Raw genomic sequence first — 22924 nt, 5'->3', positions numbered from 1 at the left:
TTTTATAACAAATGACCCATTTCATTAATAAATTATCAAGTCGATTAATAATTTTTAATAATGTCATAAACGCAATTCAATTAATAATTCAGGTAACTTTATTATTTTCTGTGAGAGCAATTGGAAATTTCATTTTTTCAATTAATTTCTATTAAATAAAAATTGTGAGAATGGGATATTTGTAATTTTTCAAACCAAATAGGGCAATTTTTATTTTAAACAAACTTCAAAGGGTATATTTGTAATTTATTCAAAAAACATACTTTTTAAATGCAGATAACTTAGATACACCTAAAAAAAACTAATATATTTGTCAAAACAATTTCTAAAAATTTTACTAAATACAAAAAAAAAAACAAAAACCAAAACAAAAATAAAAATAAAAAAATTCAATACATTTTAAATTTTTTTTATTTTGATTTTTTTTAGAATTCTCTATAAATATTTTCATTTTTAGATGAATCTAAGTTAGATGTATCAAAAAAATATATAATTATTAATTGAGTAAAATAAAAAATAAAAAATAAAATAAAAAACTTAAATAAAATAAAAAATTCAAAAAAATCAAAAATTATATTTGAAAACTTAATACCAAATAAAATAAAATTTCCATGCTCAATCTAAATAATTTGCTATTCAACTCAACTCAATTTATTTACCATCCTTTCTACCCCCACTAACATTTGACATAGGATCTATTTATCAATCTTAAATATTTAGATAAATTATAAATACATTTTTTTAAATTTATTTAAAATACAGATTGCCCCTTATAATTTAGAAAATTACTAATACCCTTTTGCCATAATTTTTTATTTAACATAATTAACTAGATAATTTAAATTTCTATCTGCTCTCCTATATAATGATAAAATTATCTAAATTATTAATTAAAATAAATTTCTAACATCATTAAACATTGTTGACTTAACTTAATGATTTATTATAATAAAAAATAATCATTTGTTATAAAATTAGAAACTTCAAGGATTGTGATGTGATTTTTAGAATCACATGAGACAAATCATATTTTAAGCAAATCTGAAAGAATATATTTATAATTTATCCTATATATTTTGATGTTTTGAGTTCTCTGTCCATTACCATATGTAATATTTCTAAAAGTAAAAATCAATTAATTTGCTAGACCATACGACAAAAAAAAATAATAATTACAATTCATAAATTTTTAAAAATAATTTCACATTAGTGATAAATTTTATCAATATTAATAATTAAAATCTGAAATTTTTTTATAAATTTATAATTAATTTATAAAAGTTCTCTTAAAAAATAGTTGGCGAAATTTGGAGACAGTTGTCCCTACATTTTTTTTTTTAAATGGTGAGTTGTCCCCACACTTTAATATCGCACATAATACACGTTTTCATTTCATGTCGTCTTCAATACAGAAGACTCGCACCACTATTAGCTAGCCTATTATAGCCCCTCCTCTTAACTACCTCTACCCCCAATTCCTCTCTCTCTCTCTCTCTCTCTCCCTCTCTATCTCTATAAAATCAAAAATAAGGACTTGTTTGTTTCATCGTACTTTGTTTTATAGGATCAACCTTGGAAGCCACACCTAGGCATGAGTTGCTCAATAGATTGGCCAGAACCAATTGTCCGTGTCCAATCCTTGTCCGACAGCGGCACCCCCACCATCCCCGACTGCTACGTCAAACCGCCACAGGACCGGCCGGTAGTCAACTCCTCCTCCAACCACCATGACACCGATGTAAACATCCCCTTAATTGACCTCGGAGTTTTAACATCCGGGGACGACAATACTACTCTAAGAGCAACCACCATAGCCCAGATATCCGAAGCGTGTCGTGAGTGGGGCTTCTTCCAGGTGGTCAATCACGGAGTGAGCCCCCACTTGATGGATCGCGCCAGAGATATCTGGCGCGATTTCTTCCATCTTCCAATGGAAGAAAAGCAAGTTTATGCGAATTCACCCAAAACGTACGAAGGGTATGGAAGTCGGTTAGGCGTCCAGAAAGGTGCCATTCTCGACTGGAGCGACTACTACTTCTTGCACTTTCTTCCGTGCTCGCTTAAAGATCATAACAAGTGGCCCGCCTTGCCAGCTCCTCTCAGGTGAATTGCTTTAATTTTTAATTTTTTAATGTAATAATAATATATAAATGTTGGTGACTTGTATACTTTAATGTAACAACCACCATCTATTTGGACTTTACTGATCTAATTTTATGTATTACTATATTACTGGTTGTGTTTAGGGAAGTGATAGATGAGTACGCGGACCACTTAGTAAAGCTAAGTGGGCGATTAATGAAGGTTTTGTCAATAAATCTTGGATTAGGAGAGGAGTATCTTCAAAATGCGTTTGGCGGCGACAACATTGGAGCGTGTTTAAGAGTGAATTTTTACCCAAAGTGTCCACAACCCGATATGACTCTTGGCCTATCCTCTCATTCGGACCCCGGTGGCATGACTATTCTCCTCCCAGATAGCCATGTCGCCGGGCTTCAAGTCCGAAAAAACGACCAGTGGATTACCGTGAAACCAGCTCCACATGCTTTCATTGTTAACATGGGGGATCAAATTCAGGTACTCTCTCTCTCTCTCTCTCTCTCTCTCTCTCTCTCTCTCTCTCTCTCTCTCTCTCTCTCTCTCTGTTTTTGTTTTTGTTTTTGTTTTTGTGTTTTTTTAGATGTTTAGGTTATCCATTTGGAATGGGAATGCTTGGCCAGGATTCATAAACCATTGGGCACATGGAGGGGTCATGGTTTTGATGGCTTTGTAACCAGTCATTCAAATTTGGTCAAAAAGTTTTGTTTTTTATTTTTATTTTTTTATTTTTCCTTCTTTTGTGTGGTTTTTAACCATGTGCATTAGAGGATTCTAAGTGATTTGTCAAACTTGTGTTGAGTTGATAGGAAAGTTACATGAACCAAGCGCAAAAACAAAAGATGGTGAATGTGTAATAATGTTATGTAGAATCCCCCTTGGCATTTGTCCTATAGAAGTCCATAGTTTCAATTTTCATAATTCATTTTTCAAAAAATTTTATTTTTTCATTTTTCATATATTTTTTTTTCCACTGAATTTTTTTTAATATTTTAAATAATTTTTAAAATTTTTAGATTAACCTAACATAAATACACTTAAAAAGTATAATATTTATAAAAAAAATAAAAAAAAAAATTCACTAAATACCAACAAAAAAAAAAAGCCAAAATTTTGTACATTTTTCTTATTTTTGTGTATTTATTAATTTTTTAAAATACGTTTTCACAAATATTTTATTATTTAAATACATCTAAGTAAGGTGCATCTAAAAAAATAAAAGAATTGCTTAAAATTTTAAAAATATTCACTAAAAAAAACGAAAAACAAAAAATTTAATTTTCAAAAAACTGAATGCAAAAAATTGAAACCAAACACACTTGAAAAGAAAATTTTATAGAATAAATGAAGTTTTTTAATCTTTTTTTTTTTTTTTGTTACTACACACAAAATAATAAATCTCATGCATATTTATTAATGTTATTTATTTTTTTCACAATTTGTTTTCCAAATGGGCTATGACTTTTATATGGAAATTTTTAATTTTTAAATGATAAACTGATTGGTTAAAATTTTCACTCCTCACTCATTTTGAGGTCACCTCGAATTTAGACTTGATATTCAACTGTTTTATGTGAGGAAAGAAGATATGTATGATGTATGATGTATGATGTATGATGTATGATGTATGATGTATGATGTACTTATAAGAGACATGATGTATGATGTACTTAAGAATTAGGTGGGACAAAGTGATCCCCAAAAACAAAAAACAAAGGGGATATGGCCTGTTTTGGAAACTTATTATTTTAGTTAAAAAGTCAATTATTTTTTTTATTTTTTATATGTTTTTTTTGTAAAAAAATAAAAAATTAATTAAAATAGTCATTTTCCAAAACAACCATATTTTTTCCACCATTTTGTATTACCTCCTAAGTGAATACTCATGATTGATTTTTTTTTTTTAGAAACAATAACAAAAAAAAAATAATGAAGATAAATAATACATTATCATGTATCCAATAATGGAAAAAAGAGAGGTGATAGTCGTCCTAAAATAATAATAATACAATAACTTGTCAGTATGCTCTTTAGAAATTGTTTGGAAATATAAGTGATTGTGACCATTTCAATCAATTTTCATCTAACCATAAAAGTGGCTAACATAGAATAAAGATTTATGGGAAAATATCAAATTAGTGGGATAGTAAAAAATTATTAGTATTTGTATAATCGAGTAAATTTACTATGTGTATGGTGTAAATTCTCTATGTGAATGGTGTAAGTCCTTATTGTGTGTCAGAGTTACACCGTAAAAAATTTCATCTCTAATGCAATAATTTCTTTAATGTTCCACTAATTTGATATTTCTCCAAGACTTATTCAACAGTATCTAGATGAAGTCTTTAACATAAATAATTTGGGCTCTTACCCCTTTTTTTTAAAATTTAAATATTATAAAATCATAAGCAAACTAGATAAGCATGTTTAAACGGGTACATACTATAAGGTCTTGGCAAAACTTTATAATGTTTTTTAAGAAAAATATTATACAGAAACGGATTTTTATTTACTTATTTTTAACATCATTAAATACAAAGATATGAGTCCTATGTATATATTTATTAATGTAAATATCTATCTATACTACTATATAAAGAGAAAATTGGAGTTGGTGTTGATGTCACAAAAATTCTTTTATGAAAATTCTCAAAAATTGATAGCTACTATAAATTGCTTCAATTCTCTCTAAGAATAAAGCTTTGGACCCCTAGTGGGGGTACTGGGGTCCCTTCCCATTGGTCAAAGAAACAGTGTTTTTTTTTTTTTTTTTTTTGAGTTTTCAACCAACCCCAGGCCGACACGTGACATTGGGGGTCACCCCCACTGGAAGTCTGTAGCATTACTGTTCTCTCTAATTGTCTCAAATAATTGTTATAATTATCAGGTCTAATTAAAAATTAAATACACGTATGTGTGTCCACCTCTAATATATATATATATATATATATATATATATTATACCAAGCAAAGGGTACACTTGGTGTTGATGCTTTCTTTTGTTACGATTTTTTCTTTTTCAAAAATGTCCATAACAATTTGGTAACTATATCAATAGAAAGAACTGTCATAAGAAAACTGATTTATATTTTCAAAATTTCAAAATTTTAGAAACGATTTCTATTCTTCATCTTCTTCATTGCTAAATTAACATTTATTAATGTAAATTTTATTACCTTTATATCTATATATCTAATGGTAAGAAGATTAAAAAAATAAAAAAATAATCATTTATTTGTAACATTATTTTATTATTATCATTTTTAATTAGTTGAGTTGTGCTTATCTTTCTATTCAAGTGAATTCTATTATATCAAAATTCCATTATTAATTTGAATTGTATGTCCCATATGTTACTGCGGTCTTCTCCTTCTAACACGTGGACAATATGCTGGAAGAGAAAAACTTTGAATATGTGGCATTTTCTGCTAAGTTTTTTTTTTTTTTGTTTTTGTTTGGTAGAGTTTCAGAATTATTATTTTTTAAGTGAAAAAATATTTATGTTCTAAGAAAGAGAATTTTATACGTAATTAATGAGTGTTTTGTTTTATTTTTACCTTTTTCACTAAAATAATTTTTTTAAATTTAAAAAAAAAAAAAAGTTTTAAAAACTCAACTAAATGATTTTTTTTTTTCTTTTTTTTAAATTGCCTGTTCAATCACACTATTCTACATTAACACGCAAAGCACACGTATAACATTATGGCTTTATCCTCTATAGAAAATTATTGAATGAGTCATTCTCAGCAATAATGTAATTAATATTTGCATTTGGCATGACAGTCCCTAACAAAATTGTTAATTCTTTTATTTATTTTATTTTATTTTATTTTATTATTTTTTTGTCTTTTGACCTATAAATATTCATTCAGAAAATAATGTCATTAAGTTACCTTTAATCCAAATTCAAAGCATAGGTATGTTGGATGCAAATAGTTCATATGAGAACGTTTCTTGTAATGTCTGTTTATATTTAATTTAAAAAATGACTTCATTAAAATTAAAAAATTTACTAAGACATAGATATTTTTAACTTCTAGGTTTAATTTGCCAATTTTTAATTAGTAGAAACTACACCAACATAATAACATATTCTATGTATCCATCCCCAACCAAATCATAACTTCAACATAAATAAATATTAAAATTGCATGCTTCATTGCAAAAAACTACTATATCTATAAAAGTGATCAAAATTATTAGAGTTGATAAAGCAGTGTACAAAATTATTTCAGAAAATTACAATATCTATATAAGTGATCAAAATTTAAATTTGAAGCATACATTTAAATTTAGTACGGTGTAACTCATACATTTCAAATTTTGAATATTTTTTTTTGTACATCACATTATTTTAATTATAGATGTAGTATTTTGTGTAACAAATACATTACGGTGTATTTATGTGAAACCACCAAAGGTGGAGCTCAAAGGTATGTGAAAGAAAAGGTACACAGACAGTAGTGTACCTGTTACACAATACATGTGTCAGGGTATTTGGAATAATTTTTGCTTATAATTTTTAATTAAAATAATAAATTATTTTTATTTTCTACTTTTTAATATCATCTTTCAGCTTTCTCAAAGTTGAATCAAACAAACTATTCATCTAGTTGATGAATCTGCTTTTATATTAATTTCAATAGCTAGGAACACATAAAGGGGTATTTTGGAAATATGGTTAAAACCTGTTTTTTAATTTTTTTTTTTTTTTTTTTTTTTTGACTGTTTTGTAAGAGAAGGAAGTGGGTTAAAAGCTGATAAATGACTTTTAACCCACTTTCCAAAATAGGCCAAAATTTACACAGAATGAAATATTAGATCTCACACCTATATCTCATTATGTAAAAATTAAAATCCCATACCTTAATTATCTCACATTTGTATCTCGTCATATAAAAATCTTATGTGAATTTTAAACTTCCTCTTCAATGACCAATTTCAGGTGCTAAGCAATGCGATATACAAAAGCGTAGAGCACAGAGTAATGGTCAACTCATCGAGCGAACGAGTATCGCTTGCCTTCTTCTACAATCCAAAGAGCGATCTACCAATAGAGCCAGCGAAAGAGCTCATCACGGATGATAGACCTGCACTGTACAAAGCCATGACTTTCGATGAGTACAGACTATACATAAGGACCAGAGGTCCACAGGGAAAATCTCAAGTTGAGTCTCTCAAATCCCCAAGATGATGATCATGATGATCATGATCATGATCATGATTATTCACCCAAAATCCCAAATGTCTAGTACTCACAATTTTTTCATCAAATTGTTTATCATTTGGTTCAAAAAATTTAATTGTACCAAGTAAACGAAATAAAATAAAATAAAATAAAATGGAAAGTAAAAAAAATGTCGAATGGGTCTCAATAATTTTAATTGGCAATTCGAATGAATGCATAAATGGTGGCCTGAGAAGATTCTATGTACATATCTGATGATGATGTAACAATATTGCCCCACTTCCCCTCACCGCTAATTAAGGATACAAGTGGATAATAATAAAAAAAATAAAAATCTATTGTTTTTAGACTTTTGTAGAGTATGTGTGTGTTTTTTTTTTTTTTATTAGGTGTCGTATCTGAGTTCGAATTTTATATTATATGGTACAATTTTTCCTTCAATTATTTGTCTAAATATTTTTGCCAATGATTTACTTGTAGGGACTCCCAAGATGATTGAATCATATTAATAGATTGGGTCCGTAACCGATCTCGTAGGTTCAACTGAACAATTTTCCTTTTCCTTTTAAGAGTACTTATATGTTGGTGGTCCTGTAAACTGGACTTACTTATCCATCAGTCTTTTTCCAACTTTTAACAAGTTATTTACCATTATAAAACTATCTTTAGAAAATATATATATTTTTTGAAACAGCCAAAAGAAATACTTTATTGATGAAAATGAAACAAAAGAGCAATTACGAACATCAAAGCACTTTATTGATGAAAATGAAGCAAAAGAGCAATTAAAAACATCAATAAAGAGAGAGAGCACACAAAGTATCACAACAAAACAATTCGATCCCAATTAAGTTGTCACCGAGAATCGCGCACAATCATCTACTAGCTCCACTAAGACACAAACCCAAGAATCAAAATCGAAACAAAGGCCAACTATAACCAAAAAAAAAATACAACAAAAGGAAGAAAACCAGTAGTAAAAACAAAAAATCAGCCAAGGGCCCCTCCACTCCCCAAGCAACATCTGATCTGTCTCAAGTTGATCAGGAAATCCTCCACTGAGAAGTAAAACTCCTTAGAGCTTGATTTCAACCATAAAACAACTCTAATCTTAATCAAGTCACACCGCTCATCAGCCTTAGGAATAGCTGCATGAAACACACATTCATTTCTAAGCTTCCAAATGGACCATAAGACAGCCACAGGGATTACATTCCATATCTTCTTTTCTTTTTTGATGAGCCTTTCTCCATTCCAACATTGTATGTTAGGAATTGACCCTTCCTAACCAAGATCAGTGAGACTCGAAATAACAAACAAAGAAGAAGAATGAATCAAACAAATCACACACACACATAAGAACACAAGGATTTACGTAGTTCACCCCATAACAGGGCTACGTCCACGGGTGCTGCAGTTTTTCACTATGATTACAAAAAATACAACTCTCTCTCTCAACCTAAAAGAGGCGCCCCCTCATCTATTTATAAGTATAGAATTAGGGTTACGCAGAAGCACATGGGACTTACGAAAGTACCCAAACCCCCCATTGGACCCACTGTTTGAGTGAACAGTAGGGTTAAGTGAACAGTACTTATCAGGGTCCATCGACCCAACAATCTCCCACTTAGAACCTAAAAACACAAGCTTTCCATCATCTTCATCACATAGAGGAGCGTCGCAACAACTCGATCTTCCTTCTGTAATCTTGAAGGCCAGTTTGTCAATGGTGACTGTCTTGGTCAACATGTCTGCTGGATTCTTACTGCCTTGGATCTTCTCAAGAGACAAGACTCCATTATCTGCAAGTGAACGAATGAAATGGTATCGCAGCTGAATGTGTTTCGTCTTAGAATGAAAAGTCGGATTCTTTACAAGATGACTAGCACTTTGACTGTCACTATGCAAAATACTCATCTCTTGCGTCTTACCCAACTCTGCTAGGAAATTTTGTAACCAAGTTATCTCCTTCCCAGCTTCAGTAATAGCAACATACTCAGCATCTGTTGTAGAAAGGGCCACAATCTTTTGTAACTGTAAAATCTAACTCACTGTTGTACCACCCAATGTGTAAACATAACCAATAGTACTCTTTCTGTTATCCATATCACTAGCCAAGTCCGCATCAACATAACCATGTAACCCGATGCCGGTTTGTCTGAAACAAAGTGCCATGTCTGTAGTACCACTTAAGTATCTAAAGATTCACTTCACTGCCTCCCAATGTTGCTTTCTTGGATTACTCATGTACCTACTAACCACTTCCACTACATGTGCAATATCTGGTCTAGTACAAACCATAGCATACATTATGCTATTGATAGCTGAAGCATATAGAACATGTTCCATGTAAGCCTACTCTTCTTCGGTCTTCAGAGACTGCTCTTTGGTAAGTTTGAAGTGGCTAGCCAATGGAGTGCTCACTGGTTTTGCACCATCTATGCTAAACCTCTTAAGAACATTCTTGACATACTTAATATGTGACAACTTCAAAGTACCATTTGCCTTGTCCTTGTGAGTCCTCATACCAAGGATTTGTTTTTGCAACTCCAAGATCCTTCATCTCAAATTGGTTGGACAAAAGCATATCATCAACATATAAGAGCAAAATAATATGAATTTTGTGAAATTTCTTGAAATAACAACAATGATCTACTTGACATCTTGTAAAACCGCTGCTACACATAAACCCATCAAACTTCTTATACAGTGCCTTATGACCTGTTTCAAACCATACAAGTTTTTTCAAAGTTTGCATACAAACTGCTCTTTGCCACGTGCCAAGAAACCTTGTGGTTGCTTCATGTAAATTTCCTCTTCTAAACCACCATGGAGAAAAGCCATCTTCACATCCATCTGCTCAAGATATAAATCTTCAACAACCACAATTCCCAGCACCAATCTGATAGCGGTCAACTTCACAACTGAAGAGAAAATTTCAGTGTAGTCAACCCCTTCCTTTTGTTGAAATCCCTTTGCAACCAATCTGGCCTTGTAGTATTTACTCCCATCATGTTCATGTTTGACCTTGTAAACCCAGTTGTTGTGCAAAGCTTTCTTACCCACTGGTAATTTAGTCAACTCTTATGTTAGGTTTACCATAAGTGAATCATTTCATCCTGCATAGTTGACTCACACTTGATTGAATCATCAACCTGCAAAGCCTCATCATAACTTTCGAGTTCACCCCCATCAGACAACAACAAATAATGTAAAAATGGAGACCAACGCTGTATAGGTTTAGACTCTCTTTCCGACCGTCTCAACTTAAGAGTATGAGTATGTAGCTCAGTTTGTGGAATAAGATTTTTAGGATTATTCTGAATCCTACTATTCAAATCATTCTCACTAATCTCCTCTAACTCAACATGCTCATGACAAGTAACAGATTCAGATTCAGATACAGACTTAGCCCTATCCTTATATATTACTTTCTCATTAAATATGACATCTTTACTTCTAATTATTTTCTGATTTTTATCATCCCAAAACCGATAACCAAATTGATCAATGCCATACCCAATAAAAGTACATTTAACAGATTTCGGATCAAGTTTATTTCTATCAACAGAATCTATATGCACATATGAAACACAGCCAAATACCTTCAAAAAAGAAAGATTTACCTCTTTATTGCTCCAAGCTTCTTCTAGTAGCTCTCCATCCAATAGAACAGATGGACCACGGTTAATCAGATATGCTGTAGTGTTAACTGCATCTACCCAAAACAACTTTGGCAATCCGGCATGTATCCTCATAGTTTTAGCACTTTCATTTAGAGTTCTATTCATGCGTTCTGCAACGCCATTTTGTTGAGGTGTCTTTCGAACAGTCTTCTCCATTCTAATTCCACTTTCTGCACAATATTTCTTGAACTCATTGTCCTCATATTCCCCTCCATTATCTGATTTCAAACACTTAATTTTCAGACCTGTTTCAGTCTCCACTAAGGCTTTCTACTTCTTAAAAATAGTATAAACTTCAGATTTATGTTTCAAAAAATAAATCCATACCTTTCTCATTGAGTCGTCAATAAAGGTAACATAGTATAATGATCCTCCAAGAGATTAAACTGGTGCAGATCCCCACACATCTGTATGAACCAATTCTAACTTTTTTGACTTCGGTTTCCTACCATCCTTTGAAAAACTAACCCTCTTTTGTTTGCTGAAAATGCAATCCTCACGAAAGTCAATGTCCCCCAATTTCAAATTTGACAGTTTCCCCTTAGATGCAAGTACCTTCATCCATTTTTGACTCATATGCCCTAGCCTTTGGTGCCACAGATTTGAGTCTTCCTTCTCACTAGCAACTGCTACTGCATCCTTATTGTTCGTATTCATATAAAGGGTGCCTTCTTTTTTACCACGAGCAACAGCCATAGCTCCTTTGGTGATTTTCCACAAACCACCCATGAAGATTACAACATGACCTTCATCATCAAGTTGTCCAACAGAAATCAAGTTTCTTTTCAAAACAGGCACATGTCTGACATTCTGTATCTTCCAAACAAATCTGTTTGGCAACTTGATTTTTACATCCTTTTTACTCACAATCTTCAAAGGTTCATCATCAACCAAATAAACCTTCCCGAAATCATCACCAATGTAATTGTCCATAATTTCCCTCTGTGAAGTATAATGGAATAATGGCCCAGAATCTAAAATCCAAGATTCAATAGGGTTGTCAATACTCATGATCAAAGCATCATAAATCTCCTGCGTTGCAGCATTAACAGACTTCTAATTTTGATCATCTTTGTTCTTATTCAATGTCGGACAATCTCCTTTTAGATGTCCCTTCTTTCCACAGTTCCAACAACTCTGTCCCTCTCCAATTCTAGACTTACTTTTGTGTTTGGATTTTGATCTGTACGGTTCAAGTTTTTTCATACTAATCTTCCTCTGGCTTCTGTATTCAGGATAGAACCCGATGTTTCCCCTAATTCCCTCCTGCGAATTTCTTCACTCAGAATTAAAACTTGAATGTCATTGTAATTCAATTTTTCTTTCCCCAAAGAATTACTCATTACTGTTATAGTACCATTCCAATTTTCTAGCAAACTAGATAGAAGAATCAAAGCCCTAACCTCATTATCAAATTCGATAGATACAAAACTCAATTATGTTACCACAATATTGAATTCGTTCAGATGCTCAGCCACCGAAGCACCTTATGTCATCCTCAGATTAAACAATCTACGCATCAAATTAACTTTATTTAAGGCAAAGGATTTTCCATACATGTTTGAGAATGTCGCCATGAGACCCGTTGTAGTCTTCTCCTTCGCTATGTTAAACGCAACGTTACAAGACAATGTTAGCCGAATAACACCTAGTGCTTAGCGATCAAGAAAAGTCAACTCATCATCCTTCATCTTTTCTGGTTTCATCCATGAAAAAGGCTCATACAGTTTTTTCTGATACAGATAGTCTTCAATCTGCATCTTCCAAAATCTGAAATCTATGCCATTGAATTTATCGATTCTAACCTTTATGTCTGTAACCATCGCTCACACTCGAACCAATGCTTTGATACAAGTTGTTAGGAATTGACCCTTCCTAACCAAGATCTGTGAGACACGAAATAACAAACAAAGAGGAAAAACGAATCAAACAAATCACACACACACAAGAACACAAAGATTTACGTGGTTCACCCTATAATAGGGTTACGTCCACGACTGTTGCGATTTTTCACTATGATAAAAAAAATATATATATAACTCTCTCTCTTAAGCTAAAAGAGGCGCCTCATCATCTATTTATAAGTATAGAATTAGGGTTACACGGAAGCACATGGGAATTACGAAAGTACCCAAACCCCTCATTGGACCCAGTGTTTGAGTGAACAGTAGGGTTTAGTGAACAGTACTTATCAGGGTCCACCGATCTAACATTGTAGTACACCTTCAACAGTACCTGGTAAAGCCCCTTGCACCTCTCACCAATTAGCATTGCAAATTTGCAACCCAAACTTTCCAAGCAAAATGTCAATATAGCAGAACATGACCAGCTGATTCATTTTCAAATTTACAGAATACACGAAGAGCTGAAACATTAGCATGAATAACACCAATTTTTTGCAGGAAATCTGCTGTCTTAACTCTATTTTTTAAAGCTAACTAGTCAAAGAATTGGACTTTTGGGGGTGCAAACTTAATCCACATTGGCTCACTAATTCTAAGAGGGGGACCAAGAGAATCTTCTGCACATTTATAAGCAGCTGACACAGAGAACTCAGAAGAGCTACCCAAGATGAGCCATCCTCCAAATCATCTTTAAATACAGGACCAGGCCCTAGAAACTCCTTGAGTCAAGATAAGCTATCTTTAGAAAATATGATTCAACTATTACACGTTTTATATCATAGTTTAATAGGAAATGATATACAAATCCACTTTTTAGACTCACTTTCTAAATATAATGATGTGTAAGTGAGACAATTAATTGATAATTAGAGAAGATATGAAAGTTAAAAATAACACTTAACAGTGATTAGCTGATTGATCATTGGGGTTGAAAATAGTTTAATTTTTGGGTTTGAATAGCTATACTCATTTCAATAAAAACTAACACAAGTAAATTAAAAGTAAAGCAAAACTTACAAACAAAAAACAAAATGCTCCAATTAGTTATCACTTTGATAAATTTTTTGATATAATTGTCAATAACAAATGATTATTCCACAAATTTTAAAATTTTCTCATTATCAAAACAAAAGTAAATACATAAAAATAAAAATAAAAATCCCTCAACACTTATGAGTAACCGTCCATAAGACCTATTAATAATTATCTTTGTTTTTTATTTTTTATTGTATTTAGTATAACATTAGAGTGATCAATTGGACTAGCGTAGTTGATCATTATTGACAGGATAATTTGTGCAGATAAATTGGTCTGAGTTAAGTGGGATCCTCTTTGGAGATTGGGCCTCACAATGGGCCGAGATAAGAGCTTAGATAACACGGTCTTGGGTTGAACCTGTAATATGCCAGTCAGTGATGGGCTGTTAAGGCTTGGAACTAGTTATCCACGTACGATCCATAGACAGACTGAGGTACTAGATTAACTATCTAGGAAAAGAAAGTCGAGCTAGCTGTAGCTCGACGGTGCATCATTGGGCAGACAAGGTTTTCACAGTTCGGCCAGAGGCAGAACGGAGTAAAGGTAGCTCAGTTAGTTATCGATAGCTGAGCAGAGTATTGCCATCTCACTTGGCTGGCAGTGAGGAAGGGTGTTCTGAGGATAAGCATTATCATTTAAGAATGTGACTTCTAGGAGGACTCTACTAGGCAGAAATAGAGTCCTACTAGGATTGTGCCACATGGAATCTATAAAGGCTCGTGACAAAACCTATTCCCATGTATTGCAACTCTTACTCTCTAATACACAGAGCTTTACTGTCTCTTGTCAACTTGCTGACTTAGGCATCAGATGGGTTTCCAGCACACACCCACCGGCTAGCTCACGTTTGTTTGTTTCAGGTGATAAGATGACGACGTTTGGAAGAGTGCAAACTTGATCAACAGGATTATACGAAAATGATTATTTCAGGCATACAATTATGAAAAACTTATAATGGGGATAGAGGAGCTAGCTAAGGCCCAGGGCACGTGTCCCCCATAGTTTTAATAATTAGACTATTAATTCTATATATAAAGATTATGTATTATTTATTCCTAATAAATTGTAATAGTATTCCTCCGTAAATTATGCAAAATTCTTTATATTTTAAAAAAATTTTAAATATTCTATTATATTCTCTTCTTCATTTTTGTACACTTTTAGCTAACAGGTCAAAGTAATAACTGGATCAATTGATAATTTATTTTCCATTATGGAATTTGTTTAGTTGGTTATTCTTTTTATTAGTTTAGTTGATAGTGTTGAACTTATTAATTATAAATTTAGTTGTTTGTTTGTCCCTATTGTTGGCTTAATAGAATTTAGTTGTTTATTATAGATTTATAAGTCATGTTGATATAAATCTCATGATAATTATTATATTATAACTTATCGATTGACAAAACAATAAATAAAAAAGTGTATAAGTTTAATACTATCTCATTGTTACTTGTTATGGGGAGAAAAAAAAAAATTAATATTGTGATTAATATGTGCTCTTTTACTTAAAATTTCTAGTCCACCACTAGGGATGAAGTTGGAGAAACTATTATTGTGAAAACTAAATGTAGTTGGAGAAACTATTATTGTGAAAAGTAAATATTGATTATTTCTACTTCAATCCGGGTCTATTTTATTGTATCGAATTCATTTTCTCCGATTATGAGTTTGGTTTATCAGCTGTGATACTTTGGTTCATGTCTTATTATAGTATAATTTAACTTTTCTTTTAATTTCTTTTCAAAAAAAAAAAAAGAAAAGAAAAAAACCTAACATTAGGATTGTACAACCCTAAATTGCGTAAATGATCCAAACTGATATAAAATTAATAATATGACAGAACAGAAGTGGAAGTTTTTTGAATAATTTAATTTTGGGTAAATTACACTTACCTCCGTTGAGGTTAATTATAATTGCAAATGCATCTTTTGTGGTTTCAACAATTACACTGACTTCCCTTACTTTTCAAAATAATATCAAGATTCCCCTCTCTCGTTAAAAGGTACCAAACGTCGTTACCTTACCTATTACAATTACCATAGTACCCTTCAACCATATTGTGAAAAAACAAAAATCTTAACCTGCACATTCTTTTACATTTTTTTTTAATTAGTTTTTCTTCCACATGTAGAAGGCACAATTTCGTTAGTTTTGATTGGCCATTAATTAAATAACACAACTTTGATTGTTCATCATTATCTTTTGGTTTTTAAATTGTTTTATTTACACACAGTTTACCAATTTTGTGCATTATTTATAAAGAATAAATATATATATATATTATTATAATTATCATTGTACAGAAGTTGTTTCACAAGTTGCATTTCAATGATCAAAATCATTCCCGTTCAAAAGAAAAAAAAAATGATCAAAAGAAAAAAAAAATGATCAAAATCATTCCTTTTGTGAAGTTCTATTTAATAATTGTAACCTTTTCAGTTTATCATGAAAAAATAAAAATAAAAAAATGACAGATACAAGTATGTTTTTGAAAATAAACCATGGTAGTCCCTACAAGTCTAAATATGACAAGTTGATAACGGTCAAATTCATATTTCAATTTAAGAGAAACCCAGCCCTAATATTATTTAATTACTTGATTTTAAATTTTCTAAATTTATATTTTACATTGTGTAATATATTGATAAATGTTTCACAACCATCTTATACTATGTTTGATGCACTCGAATGAAATATAATAAAATGAACATTCTATCGTAATGTCTATTTTCATATTTGATTCACTAAAAAAAGAGAAATTATATTTTAAATAAAATCATCATTAACCTTTGAAAAGAAAAATATTTGAAAGCACATTTTTCTTTTGTTTTTGAGAATTTACATGAGTTGGGAATTAAAATGTTATCATTTGACTTTTGCATTTTTTTTATATTATAAGAATATAATAATTTATTTTTTATTCACTATAACTAACGAATAAAGTGAATAAAAAAACCATTCAAACTGTGCCGTTTAATTAGTAGACAATCAAAACTAACAAAATGTGCCACCAAAGCTATATCGTTTTTAACCACAACAATCCATGTTGCGTGTTCGGTGCAGCAAAGACCCCAAACCCCAAATCTCTTCAATATATGTTGTGTGAGTATGATAATGTTAAAATTCGTGGAAAAAAATATTCAATTAGTATGTTTGTATTTGCAAATGAAGAAATTTTGACGGTTTGGGAGTTTTGTTTGGGAAATTTTTAATTAATTTTGAGGGTTTGGGGATTTTTAGGGTTTTTCTATATTTTTAATCAAATATTGTTATTTGTTGGATTCTTAAATGCCATTACGTACTAGATTTGGAATATATGGATTTTGGCTAGATTTTGTTGAATTATTTATTTATGTTTTATAATATATTTTAATATTACAAAAATATATACAAAATTTTTATTGGAATTTTTTATGGTGATCTTAATGAAATTTTACTAGTATTTTTTACATGAGCTTATTATCAATCATAGTGATTTTTTATTGGAATTTGTTGAATTATTCATTCATTTTGTGTTTTACTAGATGTTGTACAATATTATAATAGATATGCATGAAATTAAATGTTATTTTATTACTGTTACAACCATGGCTTCATTCTTTTACTTTGATTTAGTCATCAACTACAAACGCAAAGTGGGTAGAGAGATAGTTTGGAGCGAAAGAAATAGAGCTTATTCGAAATTTGGAGAGAAATGGTTATAGGAGTAAGGAGTTATGTTATAAGGAATGTGAAGGGTATTTTGGCCATTTAGGTGTTTATTTTTGATGATGTCATTATATTTGAGGAGCTTCTATTTGCACACATCATATCCCCTCTTCCCATACACTTAATGAGAGAGTATGTTGGAAAGTTGTGTGTGAAGGATGTGTAGAGAGAGAGAGAGAGAGTGGTATGTGTAAATAGATGCTCCCTTATATTTGGTTACTTTTGCAACATCCTTTTAACAGAATGGGGGAATTATTGTATTATTTTGTAAAGCAAGAAAGGTCAATGTAATTGTTGAAATCACAGGAGAGCTACCTATAATTATGATAAACTTTCGAGGAGGTAAGTGTAATTTGCCCTTTATAAAATTAAAATTAAAAAAAAAAAAAAAAAAAGGGAGCAGAATTTTACAATTTTCAACCCCCTTCTCTCATTTTACATAGAATCCCAATTTTAATGAAGTATAGTGTGGCTTATTTTGACCAATTTATAAATTTTAACTTTGGAAAGATTATTTTGAACTGTTTGGTTTAATTTATTTAACTCAAAAAGTTGATTATGAGAAGGTGTCCATCCTTTACTTTTGATTATCAATTTCTCTTGCAGACATGTTAATTTACGATTATATCCTTAGATTTTTTTTTTTTTTTTTTGAAAATAGAAAAAGACCCAAATGGACTATGGTTTTTTTTTTTTTTTTATAATGCAAAATGCAAACTAGTAGTGAATAACAAAAATAAAAATTAATACAAAAAGCTATTTCACAACTTATTTACTAAACACAACTCAACAATTTAAATTTATAATTCAGCAGCTACACCAAATTGATTAATAACTTCTGACTAAAGTTATAATCTATAATCCATTATACATTTAGGGTAAATTACACTAACAGTCCCTATAATTTAGGGTTAGTGTCACTTTGGTTCCTAACTTTTCAATTGTGACACATTTAACTCTGAATTTTGAATCTTATTTCAAATAAAGACAATTAAAAATACCATTGTTCAATTTTAAGGATAAAGTCGTCAATTGGATAAATATAAACTAATTTGACAAAAATAAATGTCAAAAAAATATTTTTGAATTTTTAAAAATAATTTTTACCTACCAAAGATAAAATTATGTAAAATTAATAAAATCTTTTAGATATTTTTTTTTTTACCAAATTAATTTTTATTTTATGTTTAGATGATGATCATGTAATGAGTAATCGTTAGGCTTTTAATGTATGATTGATATATTTAATATATGAAATGATTTTAGTTTTAGATTTTTTGATTTAATGGATTGGTTTAATAATAATATCAAAGTTATCGTCATATTTGACTTTTGAAAAAATAGAAACCATATTTGACTTTTGGAAAAACATAAAACTAATTTAATGAAAATAAAAATAACCACCCATTATATGATCATCATCCAAACATATGATAAAAATTAATTTGGTAAGAAATAAATAAATAAATGTCTAAAAATTTTATCAATTTTGCATAATTTTATCTATAATGGATAGAAATAATTTTTAGAAATTCAAAAATATTTTTTTGACATTTATTTTTGTTAAATTAATTTATATTTTATCAAATTGATGACTTTGCCCTCAAAATTGAACAATGATATCTTCAATTGTCCTTGTTTGAAACAAAATTCAAAATTCATGATCAAATGTGTTACAATTGAAAAGTTAAAGACCAAAATGACACAGGACTCAAACTATAGAAACCGTTAATATAATTTGCTCTATAATATATAATTTGTTCTAACAGCTGCACCAAACATCCTAATAACTATGATACCAAATCATCCTTGATCAAGGCCAAGCATAACCAAATGAGAAGAAAAAAAATGTCATTGACCAAATATAGTTGTTCTATGATCATCCTTTTCTATTCTTATATCATAGATTTTAATATTGATGCTAATATAAGAACAATTTCGAGTCAGTACCTTACGCTAGAGTTGTAAATGAGTTGAACTGTTCATGAATAAGTTTGACTTGGCTTGACTCGTTAAGAGTTCAGCTCATTTCGATTCATTTATTAAACAAGTCGAACTTGAACTCAAATATTAGGCTCGTTTAGTAAATGAGCCAAACTCAAACTCGTATAAATTCAGCTCGTCAAACTCAGCTCGTTTATCTTTATTTAAATTATATAATAAATATATTATTTATATATTAAATAATATATAAATAACATTTTTTATTTAAATAATATAAATAATATTAAAAAAATCTTATCGAGTCGAGTTGAGCCAAACTCGAGTTTTATTAATATTAATGAGCTGAGCCAAGCTGGAGCCCCGCTACTTATCGAGCCAAGCTCGAGCTCAATAAATAAGCTTGATAAGTAAACGAGCTGACTTCGAACTCCGCAAAGCTCGGCTCGATTCGGTTCGTTTGCAGTCCTACCTTACACAGAAGATTAGGGGAAATATTTTGAAAGCTTAAGAATATGACTAAGCACTCTTATCCAAAAAAAAAAAAAAAAAGTATGATTAAGCACAATAATATCAACATGTAGCCCGGTAGTAGAGAATAGTGGTCAATTTTGTTTATTTATTTGGCCAAATTATAAGGATGAGTTCAACACATTTTTTTAGTGAAGAGTTTCTCATGAAAAAAAGGATTCAAAGAGCATCATAATGAGACGTTATTCCATCAAAATGTCATGTTGATTTTTAAATATAATTTAGTGGTGAATTATTTACCACTTTCACCTTTGAAATGTCAAAAGTTTATATTACATTCTCGAAAAACATGTTTCACACCTTTGTTACGAACAAAAACTGTTATTGAAAAGAGAAACATAAAGGACAATGACAATTATATATAGGCGAAAAAATGCTTACTAAATAAATCATGCTCATCTTTTTACATAATGTCTATATATAGGTAGAATTCTGTTATTGATGAGTCATTCACCAATTCCGTACATGTATCAAAAACCACCTACCACATTTTTTCACAAACAACACTTCTAGATACACATAATTCAATCGTGATATGATTATTCATAAAGTTTTTCTATAGTTGAATTTGATGTATCTATTTTTGCTCTTTTGGGAAAAAAAAATGTTTTGCTCTTCTACTTTTGCTCACTAAAACCCTAACATCTTTCGTAGAGACTCTCATACATCATTAAAGATAAAGATGACATGGTAAGACATCCATGTTGGAATTATCACTTCTAGAAAAGATACATGAGAAGGTACAGGTAAATTATATGAAATTATTAAATATTAACGCTTATTAATTTTTATCATGTTTTCTTTTTAATTTTTATCTTCTAATTTTTTTCAATTCACACTTACATAAGACAATATAGTAAAAGTTTTTTTTTTTTTTTTTAATTGGAGATGCTGGGATCTGCAATTATTAAAAATAAATAAATAAATTATTAGTATAGAAGTTAACAAAATCAAAACACCATATCTCGACATTGTTAGAGATAATTGGATGCTACTACCTGTTTTCGGTGAAGCTCAAAATCTCTAAGGGGACCAAAAAGTGAGACTGTCTAATTTCACACTTGTATTGACATGCATGTTTCACAATTTCATTTGATAAAAGCTTTTTTTCACACATGAATGAAATTAACGTTTGCAATGTGAAATTTCTCACTTTGACAATCAGAAGATTGAAAGTATGAAATTTTACAATTTTGTGTTATGGATATTTTCAGAGTGAAATTTCTCACATTAAAAATGAGGAAAGTGAGAGTGCATAATTTCACACTTTATTTGATGGATGTTTCATAGTTTCCTATGTCAAAGTGTGAAATTTCACACTTCAATCCATATTGGAATTTCAATTTTTTTTTGGGGGGGGGGTCAAACTATGAAATTTTGAACTTCCATGTCATGCATCACGCAATTTCATTTTGATAAAATGAAATTTCCACAGTTAAAAGAGATGGATGTTTTGAATGTGCAATTTCTCAATATGACAATAAGAAAATTTGAAGTAAACATTTTTATTGGATTAATGTTTCATTGCAAATCACTTTGCATTCATTTTCTAATTTATTGGATATCTTGGTTAACTTTAATTAATCCCCATCATTTGACCAATTTCAATTCTAGAACTTCAATTAAGCATTATTGTTTGTTTAGGATTTAGGGCACGTTTAGACTCAAAGTTAGGTTTCTTGATATAGATAACGTATTCTTGTGTATCATATTGATTATGACTCTCTACTCACTCTTACTACAGAATGTGATTTTCTAAAATAATTTGCGTTACATAGATGCATAATGTAGAACTTTAGAAGTCTATCAAAAATTGTACATTTGTAAGCAATTTACACACACACACACAAGAAGAAGAAGAAGAAGAAGAAGAAGAAGAATGCACTTGTATGTCTATAACAACAATGACAAGAAACAAAGGCCACAACAGCATATGAAAAACCCGATCCCTTGAGGTAGGTCGTGACCATAGTTGTAGATAAGACCTACAAAAAGTCATCTCATATAGATAATGTAATTGCGCTTATAATTATTTTACAATATTTTAGGCAAGCCAATCAAACAATCAAAGAAATCAAAAAAATTGATGAAGCAAAATAGAGAATAGAAAACTACATTTACAACAGTAAGACTCCAACCCAATTATCATATCTAGTAAGAGATCACATGTTTTGCCAAGCCAGTCTCTTCATCTTTTTCATAGGTCTAAATGGATTAATAAACTCCCGATCTCAAAAATAAAATGAAATAAGAAATAAAGAAATAAATAAATGTTTCATGTTTCAAATATAAGCATAAGATCATTTGGTTTGGCTAATTTTCCCTAATGAAATATGTATAATTTTATCATATCTTATGTCATGACCAAGTAAATGTTGATTTTTGTATGCCCAATCTTGTCTTAAAGTCAACAGTTTTAGCTACCTGTGTATTATTTCAAAAACAGTATTTTATTAGTTCCAAAAAAACAAAAAAAAAAACCCACATGTTGGTTACTGTGTAGCTTTTTGTTATATTCAAAGGGCTAAAATTTGTCTAATAGAAAAATGGGCTTTACCTAATATCCTTTCATATGATATACGAACAATTAGTAGTAATAATAATTAATAATACTAATAATAGTAACATAATAATAATAAAATAGAATAATTTATTAATATGTTATTTATATTAGTTGGTTTGAATTTTGAGATTTAGAAATTGTATTTTAATGAGTCTGCTAAGTGATCATAATCAACTGATGATTAATCAATATTATTAGTATGAGGATCCTCCAGAGTGATCTCTCTAAAGTTAGATCTAATGGTTGATATTAAGCGATAGAGAATGAT

The 22924-nt window shown here is 30.3% G+C and overlaps 1 protein-coding gene across 1 annotated transcript; it reads left to right on the top strand.

The window, feature by feature from the left end:
- Nucleotides 1–1370: 1370 nt before the first annotated feature.
- On the top strand, nt 1371–7455 carry LOC114287340 (jasmonate-induced oxygenase 2). Its single transcript, XM_028230661.2, has 3 exons — nt 1371–2103; nt 2247–2577; nt 7043–7455. Exons 1-3 carry the CDS (start codon nt 1592–1594, stop codon nt 7289–7291), a joined length of 1092 nt encoding a protein of 363 aa, XP_028086462.2. The 5' UTR covers nt 1371–1591; the 3' UTR covers nt 7292–7455.
- The last annotated feature ends 15469 nt before the right edge of the window (nt 7456–22924 follow it).

This window comes from Camellia sinensis, chromosome 1 (genome assembly GCF_055761805.1).
Source record: "Camellia sinensis isolate YWXY chromosome 1, ASM5576180v1, whole genome shotgun sequence".
Taxonomy (NCBI): domain Eukaryota; kingdom Viridiplantae; phylum Streptophyta; class Magnoliopsida; order Ericales; family Theaceae; genus Camellia; species Camellia sinensis.
This window is presented reverse-complemented; position numbering and strand designations above follow the sequence as displayed.